At 36.6% G+C, this 9,918-nt stretch overlaps 1 protein-coding gene across 1 annotated transcript in view; it reads right to left on the bottom strand.

The window, feature by feature from the left end:
- Nucleotides 1-701: 701 nt before the first annotated feature.
- Nucleotides 702-9,918, bottom strand: part of LOC104539321 (parafibromin) — a gene marked incomplete at its 5' end in the record, with an annotated part of 86,012 nt that continues 76,795 nt past the window's right edge. Inside the window, 4 exons of the mRNA XM_010182814.1 lie at nt 702-2,298; nt 4,699-4,840; nt 7,687-7,787; nt 9,698-9,859. Of these exons, the coding sequence (XP_010181116.1) occupies nt 2,262-2,298; nt 4,699-4,840; nt 7,687-7,787; nt 9,698-9,859 (442 nt within the window). The remainder of the gene's footprint in view (nt 2,299-4,698; nt 4,841-7,686; nt 7,788-9,697; nt 9,860-9,918) is intronic.

Raw genomic sequence — 9,918 nt, 5'->3', positions numbered from 1 at the left:
CGGAGTTACTCCCAATATATACATAAATTTACACCTAAAGCAAGCTATCTCCTATATACAATAAGGGACCTGGGATTACACAAGCGTTTAAAACACAGGTGAAATACAGGACAGAGAAAAGATAATCGGACACTGCCTATTCCAAGGCCATTAAGTAGTCTGCATCTCACAGTGCACATGAAGCACACATTTCCTCAAAAATTACTTAAGTTTGCTGCCTATTGTAGAAGTCTCTTTACAACTGCATGGGCCATGAAGTACTGATTAAGTCTCAAAAAAATAACATTGCTAATTTGAAATGTTTGAATTACATAAACTGTACATGCTATCCCACTACTTAAAGCAGTAATGAACCCTAAATTGAGCCACTTCCTTATGGTAGTGATTGTTGTGTTCATCGCCATTACAGCTTTTCTATAATTCTACTACAGGTTAAAACAAAGCATTGAAGATTTTAGCTCACTTACATATGACATGGATACATTTATAGTAAGCTTAAGCATTTGGAAAAAACCCCAGTCATTTGGTACTAACTGCCCATACAAATAAAATAACTTCTAGTAGTTCTGTATTCTCTGTTGTTCTCAGTCACTTTACAGAATCCATCCAAAAAAATCCAGTGTCAGCTTCTTCCAACCTTGGAGTCACCGAGGTCTGTCTGTTTGGTGGTTGGGTTTAGGTGTTTTGTTGTTGTTGGTTTGGTTTTTTTACATTTCCATTAAGACTTTTTAAAAACAGTAGTCTCAGTAAAGCAGAAATGGAAACATAATCAGAAGTCCAACCTCGCAGACTCAAAATTTTAAGACAGTTTTAAAAATCTCTTAAAGAGATGTGCCTTCCGGTTTTATTAAAAATGAAGGTAACAGCAAATAAAAAGCAAAACTAAAGAAGAATAGGTAGAACATTTTACTTTCATCAAACCTTAAATGTAAAGTATTATTAAAAAAACATGGTTTGGAATTTCAAGAACAGGAATATAAACATGTATTTTCTACCCCAGAAAAAATTCATGCGGGTGTTACAGTATTTGATCATTCTCTACATCCACTGGTATGCAACATCAACTTAATGTTTTACAGAGATACCATAAATTCACACAAATACCAGGGTCTTCTGGCCTCGGTTATACTCAGTGTAGATCAAGCAAACCTGTTCTTTGGTACCTGGAGCAGGCTCATTTTCCTTTCTGACACGGGACTGTTAAGAGGCCATATTAGCCACTCATCTCACAAAATTACAGTCTGGGCTACTTTTGCCACAAGAAAATAGTATTAGAGGTGGTATTCGAGGTATAAATTATTTATTCCTTGTGGTGGCTGTTTCATGAAAAAAAATCCCAACTCTCTCTTTCTGTATTCATTGTTTAATCTAGGTAACATTTATACTTGTATGTAAAGGTATTTTGATAGATGGGAATGTACACATGCACACTAAGTTTAAATCAAAGACCTGTGTGGAGAATGGCAATTTAAAGTGAACATGACTTGAAGGTATTCCGGTAATAAAGTTTAAAGATTTAGTAAACTGGGACATTACAAATCCAAAAAAGTGTTTCTAAATTTTTCATCTTCCCTTTTTCAACAAAGATTGACAGAATATACATATACAGGTTGACATTTTGTTTTATCCAAAACAATTTTCACTTTTCTCAGTTTGCAAGTCCTATTGACTAAAATGTAGTATCATTCACAACAAAATATTTTCGTAAGTGAAACAATAAGCAAAGAAAACCAAAATTAAGCTCAGAAGCTATGTGGTTTAGAAAGCGTGGTAACATCTGTGTGTGCATAAGTGTGTCTGATTTTTTTTATACATTATATATATAGACACACACACACATATATACACACACACACACACACACGTGTGCACATGCGCACACGCACACACATTTGTAACCTGCAGTGAAGGTCAATCTATTTTCTAATAAGGAACAAAACACATTTAAAAATGTGGCTAATTTAACAAAACAGAGAAAAAACTGCTGCTATCAAAATATACAATTTGGATTGCAGACTAGAAGGCTAACAACATTAAAAAAATAGTTTTAAGCAAAACTCCTTTGCTTCTGAATAACAACAGGTATCAACCTGCCATACCATGAAGCATCCAAACAAGATTTTATAAAAAGTTTAAACTGTGACCCTTCTTCATTTGTAAAGTTCTTGACGTATCACATAGTGCGAGCTCTGGTCTCCAAACAGGAGCCTCTTTCATTTTTTTCAATCCATACTTCAGGAAATAAATGGCAGCTGAAGGATTCAGAATCTCAAGTGAGATTTGTGCTTTACCATATACCTGAAAAAAATTAACAGAAGACAATATTACTACTCTGTTGGTATTTATATAAATATTACTCTCAGGAATAATATGCACAGACTTTGTTATAACAAAATTCTTAGAGAGTTAGCAAGTTGTCAGAGAGATGCAATGCCTTGTATGTTATATCAAGAATGCCCCTTCCCTGGAAGTGTTCAAGGCCAAGCTGAATGGAGCTCCGAGCAACCTCGTGTCCCATGGCAGGAAGGTTGGACTGGATGATCTTTAAGGTCCCTTCAAATCCAAACCATTCTATGAAGATGATAATATCAGCAGTATTCTTAACCAATAAACTAAAGGACTAACTAAAATCAAATTACTCCTCTTATAAAATCTGAAAATTAGCAAAACATTAAAGATAAATGCAAATTAGCTATCTACTTTCAAAGCTTTGCTGCCTCAAGTAAATCTGAATGTTGTATCTGCTTTTAATCGTAACTGACTTAAACCTTCTCAGCAGCAAGAAGTGCAATAAGGAGTAGGAACAACCAGTGCAAGTGTAATGAACTAAATAAGAACCAAGTCCAATACATAAACTCCCAAAGCAGCTTTGAAATCTCCAGTCACTGAAGAAAGCATGTATTTATCACCACTATTTATTACCGCAGGATGCTAACACTTCGGGGGAAGGCCATGAGATGCTAAACACTTAGCACGAGAGAGCTATTAGGACAACACCAAGAACTAAACTGATTTAGTCTAATCTGAAGCAAGAATTCTGGAGTTCTCTTTAAAATGAAAGTTTCTCTCTTCTGTCTGCTCGAGAAGCCAAAGCAGTTGTGGCTGTCCCAGCAACTCACAGACTGAGCTCCTTTGTGCATAGTTCCTGCTAGCAAAGCATAGCTTTCTGGACTGCATCTCAGCTGAGGCACTTGTTACATTACAGACTTCACTGGGTACTGAAGTGCTCTGAACACTTTCTGGAAATGCTCTCTGCTGCATTCCCACTGCCAGAAACCCCAGGAGGAATCCAGAACTGACAACAGTTCCTATAGGAAAGCTGGAGAGGGACTTTTCACAAGGGCAGATAGCGATAGAATGAGGGGCAATTGTTTTAAACTGGAAGAAGGCAGATTTAGACTAGATCTTAGGAAGAAATTCTTTACTGTGAGGGTGGTGAGACACTGGCCCAGGTTGCCCAGGGAAGCTGTGGATGCCCCCTCCCTGGAAGTGTCCAAAGACCAGGTTGGATGGGGCTTTCAGCAACCTGGTGTGGTGGTAGGTGTCCCTGCCCATGGCAGGGGGGTTGGAACTAGGTGATCTTTAAGGTTCCTTCCAACCCAAACCATTTTATGAGTATATGAAATGTCATATAGCTCTGTATTACGCACGACATTTATACCACTAAAAGACAGTCAGCTAAAACTTTTGCTTTGAAGAAAATTCATGTTTTCCGAGGCACCATATGACTTCTAACATTAGAAGACTGCTGTTAAAGATAGCTTTAGTTTGGATATGTAGTTTAGCTAAGACTTTTAAATAACAAGCCATAGAAAGTTTGCTGCTTGGAATTATTTTGACAATTCCCATAAGATTTTTCTTCTTGAAGGTGACTCAATCATTCAAGCAGTTTGCTGTGCAATCAACATGAAAATATTAAACATTCATGAAATGCATGGGCTTCTCCCCTCCTTCAATATTTCTTCAATTGCTTCATAACAAGAGTTTCTTCTATACAACACGAAAAAGGTATTGCAATGCACTTCCTATTCAGAGAGGGCTCTGAACCACAGAGAAGCAGTCTGAAGCAATGCTGCTCTTCACAGAGGTGCCGGTGCTCCTCCATCCCTCACTTTTCACAGAAAGCAGAGCAAAGTACTTGGAAGGCCCTTACGATACAGAAGAATCACCAGTCCAAAACTCATTATGTGCTTTATATTTTTTCACTTCCTTCCTCTTCTACCCAATGCTGCAGACTCAAGGGCATCAGGGTAAGATAATGCTTTGTGGCTCTGTCTTATTCTCACCTCTTCTAGACTGCCATCCATTGAGGCAGAGAAAGAAAGGAGGAGAGCTCATAAGCTCAGAGTCCAAGGGGAGGGCTGGGGGAACAAAGGAAAACTCTACATTGCCTCACTAGTTCTCAATTCCTTTCCTTCTGCCTCAAGGGAGATGGGCAGTCATGGTACTACGATAATTAATGGTAACTACCCTTCTTTTAAATCCATGCACATTACACTTTGTAATTTATAGTTTATAATAAAATACAGTGCAATATATTTAACTGTATCATCAGGGATATCTAAACAAGCAGTATTTTCAAGCTAAAACATTGTTCAGATGTCTAAGTTGTATACAATTCCCTTGTTGCCATAACTTTTAATTCCCACCAAACATCACAAAAGCATGAGCACAAAGGACTTTCAACTGAAAACACACCTGTCCAAAGTTTCCCAGAAGCGTAGAAATACTGGTCTGTCCAAGTGTCTTTTGTGGTAGCTTAGTTCTAACACAGTTACATCCCATTTCTGTACATTTGGATCCAGACGGACTTCATCATATTTGAGATGAAAAGCTTTAACTACAAGAAACAGGAAAACATTTAGTATACAAACATGATGACTTCACAGTGTTAAATTATTAGTCAGAGAATTCCCACCCCTCTTTTTTCATTATAGAGTCGGAGAACTAAATGAATGAGCTCATCTCTCAAGAAAGTTAACTCATTACTAAAGGGCACTGAGCTAACTATAGTGGTCGGTGGCCACTATCAGGCTCTCGCGCTACTACCAGTTTAAGTGAAAGGGCAGTCCCTGTTTTGAGATGCATAGATTCCAGGAGAATAGCAGAAGCTTATTGCCAATTCAAGCACATTTTCTTTGGGAAACAAAGATGTTCTCTCTAAAAATATTTGAACTGTTCAAGAATTTTAAAACGAAATTTCTGAGACCACTGGGAAAGAAGTCTGGCTGTTTCCTCAAAGTCTGTGTAGCAGACTGATAGCAGAATGACCGTGTAACCCCCAAATGCTACATGAAACATTCAGTAACTGTCACTTTCCCCGATCTCGCACTCATTAACAGCTATTTTGCTCTTAGGAAGTATTGACACATGTGAATTATGTAAAGCCTAAGCATTAACAACAGGGAGCATTAAAAACTTATTGCAATTCTTGATTTCCTTAGCCAAATCGTAGTTTTGACATAATCCAGTGTGAAAGAGATTAAATAAAAATCAGCCCCCTTTTCCAGATGCAGGTCAATTGACAAAATTATATATCCAGGAACTTTCTGGAAGATTGGTATCTGAAATTAGCTTTTTTTTTTTTTAATGAACAAACTGAAGTGGTGATCATCTGGCTTGTACCATTGCCAGATAAATTACCAAGCTTTGTGAATGAAAACTAAGAATACACATACCTTTATCTTTGCTATATAATGCTGCATATTTTAAAATTACTCCAGAGAAAGCAAATGAAGATACACGGGGACTATGCATTTAAGGAAAAGTTAATCAACACCTGCCAGAGCCTCTGCATTAAGGTTAAATGATATTTAGCAGAAGAAAATCTACTTCTGAACCTGAAACAAATCAGTATTAAAGCACACTAATGTGCTCTAGCTGCAAGGCCTTTAAAATGATACTCAAAAACTAAACATTTGTTCGGTTAAGTGACATCATTCACAATTTAATCTGAAGCATTTACTCGCAGATGCAAAAATAAGTTTGTTTGCTATGTGAACATTAAACACTCAGACCACGAGTAAAGAAAACCCAAGAGAACGATTTTAGACTCAACTAAGAAAATGCTACGTGACAAAGCAATTGAACAAATAAAACCAGTTTGACGGGCTCTGGTCCAATACAAATTTTGTTGAGAAATTCTTCATGGTAAGCTACCTGCTTGTTTTACAAAATGACAGTGATAAGCTTTGAATATTTGTTTATCACTACAGACCTGGTGAGTTACATGAAGAAATGCAAACTGCAGTTGAAAAAATGAACTGTCACAGATCCCAGAGACCACAATTATGAAGACTACTGAAGGGTGTAAATATGGGCAAAAGCAATAGCTTCAGGAAAAGGTAAACACAAACACATACAACCAGACCGCCATTACCTGTGCTCTCTCCATTTACACTGTCTTAATTCTGAGGAGTGAGTAAAGTCATTAGGAAAAGCCCTAGAGATGCTCTTATGAGGAAGCTTTTTTTTTTAAATCCCACTCTTTGAAACAAAGAAATACATTTCTAAAATTAGAAAAGGTCCATTTCAATGTATCTTTATGAGTAAGAACAGATACCCTTCTTTCACTTGAAAATTTTAAGAATTTCTACACCTTCAGACTGAACTCCAGAGGCTATTATTTTGATATTTTTGGCATAACGAAGACTTCCAAAATGTCAGATCATGTAATAACAACTCTTATGGTCCTCTACAAATTTATATACACATAATTTTAAAATTAACAGGAACTACCATGCAACTACTAGGTAGATGTTAAAAATTTAACAGCAGTTTTCATAACTTTGCTTTACACAGTTTCCACTTTCTTTATATCCTCATTCTGAAGTGTTGTTTTCTTCTTTCATTGTATCTTGTTAAACTCTCTCCTGTGGTGTATTTTTTCTTTTACATTGACTTTCAGGCTCTTTCACTCTCTCCCTGCTCATTTCTCAACCCGCTCCTTCAGCAACTCATTCCTTTTTTTTGTTCACAGATACATCCTTAATCTTTTGTCTGACTGTTTTCCTTTTTTTGCTCCTTACTATAAAACCTGATCAAACTTGTTTCTTCATCACACTGACTAGAAGACAGAGTGAACTAAGGTGGCTTTTTGTTTGATTGTGGGTTGGTTTTTTTTGGTTTTGTGTGTGTGTGCATATTTTGTGGTTTGGTTTTTGGTTTTTTTTTTTTTACATTTGTAGCTGAGAAACTACTGGACACTATAAAAAAGTGAAGCAACAGAGAACAGAAGCAGACAGTTTCTTTAGGTATCATCACACACCTTTCAGTAAGAAGAGTAAACTGTGAGAGAAAAGTGCCTTGTGTCTCAAAGCATACTGCGCATAATTGTGAGAACTCAAAAAACCCGTTCAGATCTACACAGGGGTAACATTTGTTTTGTCAGACACCAGATCATATTTGTAAAGCTTTCTTAGCAAAGTAGTAGGTGATTAATCCTCTCTTCAAAGTAGTACAACAGCTGAGATTTCCATGGTCTTCCACAGGTCAGGGCACAAGAACTGCAGAGGGCACGTTAAGAGTTGCCATCTGTGCGAAGACCCAAGCACCTGTCTTCTCAACCACCTGAGTCCAAGAGCACTCTGGCAGTACTATGCCATAAGAACAAACAACCCACAAGAAAAATCCAAGCAGAATAAATAAACCCCAGAACACTTCAAAACAAACCAAAACACCCCTTACTTTTTGCAAAGATATCAACCGGTGATCCGTCAGGCAAGAGCCAAGGCCAGCCTTTGAACTGCCAAGCAGGACCCTGCACAAACACTGCCACCACACGATCCCTACAAACACAGGAAGAGATGGACAAGTTGATGGCCTTGAACATTTAAGTTACACATTTTCTAAAAGCTTAGCGTAGTTTCTTATTTTAGTAACAGCAGTATAGCACATTTAACAACCACAGTGCCAGCACAACTGCTTTTTCGATTAAGCTAAAAAAAGTCATGTCATTTTTCAGGCCTTTTAGCTCCATCCCTTTGCAAAACGCAGCTCAGTTTCTCAAGTTACATTTGTAAGAAGTCAAACAGTGCTTATTTCTGGTCATCATTGCTTTGCTCTTAAAAAGCGCTCCAACATTTTAGAGATAATCTTCTATGAATAACACTGTAAACTGAGATGTATCAATTTAAAAGCCTTTATTCTGAATACTGTTAACTTCTATTCTAAAAATTTATTAGAAGAGACAGCTGCTTAATTTCTGTCTCTAGTTGTAAAGTACATAATTTATTGGAAGAGTATGTAACCACTACCTGAGGTTTAAAAAAAAAAAAAATAATTTGTGATTAAGTTGAAGCTTTTATATTAATAAAATAAATAAACAAACAAAAACCCAACCTTTGAGAACAGATGTCCTCCCACATGTGGTCTCTCTCTTGAACATTTACCTCATCCAACCATGGTTCCTAGTTACTACAACAAATAGTTTTCTCCCTAATCTAATCCCCAAATTTAACTAATTATAAAGTTTACCAAATCCCAAATGGAAAAGAATAATCAAGTTGGAGTTTTGAGGGGTTTTAAAATTTTTTGTTTGTTTGTTTTTGTTCTTTTCTGTTTGGTTTTTTGTTTGTTTGTTTTTTTAAAGATAGACTACAGCTTTGTCATTTAAAATTATGTTGCAGTTTTTGTAATGGCTAACAAAAAAACGCAGTGGCAACACATTAATTTTTGTTAGTTACTAATATCTGAGTCTCCTTTGGCTAAAAACAAGCTAAAAAACCCACACCACTTCGTCTTTTTAGTCAGAAGCACTTTAGGAACCATTTTAAAGGCTTCTTTCAGATTTGAGCATTAAATGTTTTACTATTTGATATTTAGAATTTCAAAACCATGGATTCCTGATTAGTTCAAGTTCGCAATACACAGAACAATTCATTTAGGAACAGGACCTCTTTAATGTTTTCTGCTCCATTAAACCCTACTTTGGAAATTATAAAACCACCAAAAATGCCATCACATAACTTTAAACTATTCACACTTGTGAGGAAGAAGTTAAAATGTTGCTTAATTTTTACATTAAATAACAAAAAGAGGTTTCTCCGGAACTTTTCTGCTCAAAGAGAAATGTTTTCAGAGCATCGAAGAATGGGCTACAGATAAAAGAATCTGTTTCCGGCTTTTCTTAAAAATGAAAGCTCCCTTTGACTCCCTTTCCCCAGCTGGGGCTCTTCCTTCAGAACTAAGCTTCCACCATTGAACCCAATTCAATGAATCTGATCCACTACTGAAAGCACAGGTCAGTCTTTACTGGATGCTGTGTTCGCCTTCTTGCTTAAACTACTAAAAAAAGTTATCAAGTCAGATGCTGACGGCCTGCAAATGTATCTTTCTAACAGATTTCATTCAGAAAGCGGACAGAAAGGAGGATTTTTCTCTCAGATCACGTTTCACTGACTAGCACACTACATTACCATGAACTGGAAAACTCATATGAGCACTCCTATTAAAATTTTTGGAAGATTTCAAGCAAACCTAATAAAACTAGTTGTGCTGCTCATACTTCTTTTAAGAAGTTTAGTGTAATATTATTTTCACCTGAAGAAAAGACTCCTATACAGTTAACAATCAAATCCATTCTTTTATCCATATCTTAACTTATCACACCATTTAGTAGAATTTCATTTGTCCCCTCAAAATTCTGCATCCTGCCAATTAAGAAATTTTGTAAAGGGGGAAAAAAAAAATATTTTACCAGTCTTGTGGCATAAGTTTCAGAGGTTGGTCTACTACTCGATAAGGTACAGTAACACTGACTGTATTTCCCCCAGGCTGTATCTGGTCCTTCCTTCTCTGTATTAGAGTTTCATTTTCTCGTTGACAGCCTTGTTTCTTCTTTTCATCTGATGGTACAAACCTTGGGGAATAAAGAAACATTCAGTAGACAAAATCAATTTATTTGATGCAATCAGCAGG

This window comes from Mesitornis unicolor, unplaced genomic scaffold, assembly GCF_000695765.1.
Source record: "Mesitornis unicolor isolate BGI_N332 unplaced genomic scaffold, ASM69576v1 scaffold7554, whole genome shotgun sequence".
Classification (NCBI taxonomy): Eukaryota; Metazoa; Chordata; class Aves; order Mesitornithiformes; family Mesitornithidae; genus Mesitornis; species Mesitornis unicolor.
This window is presented reverse-complemented; position numbering and strand designations above follow the sequence as displayed.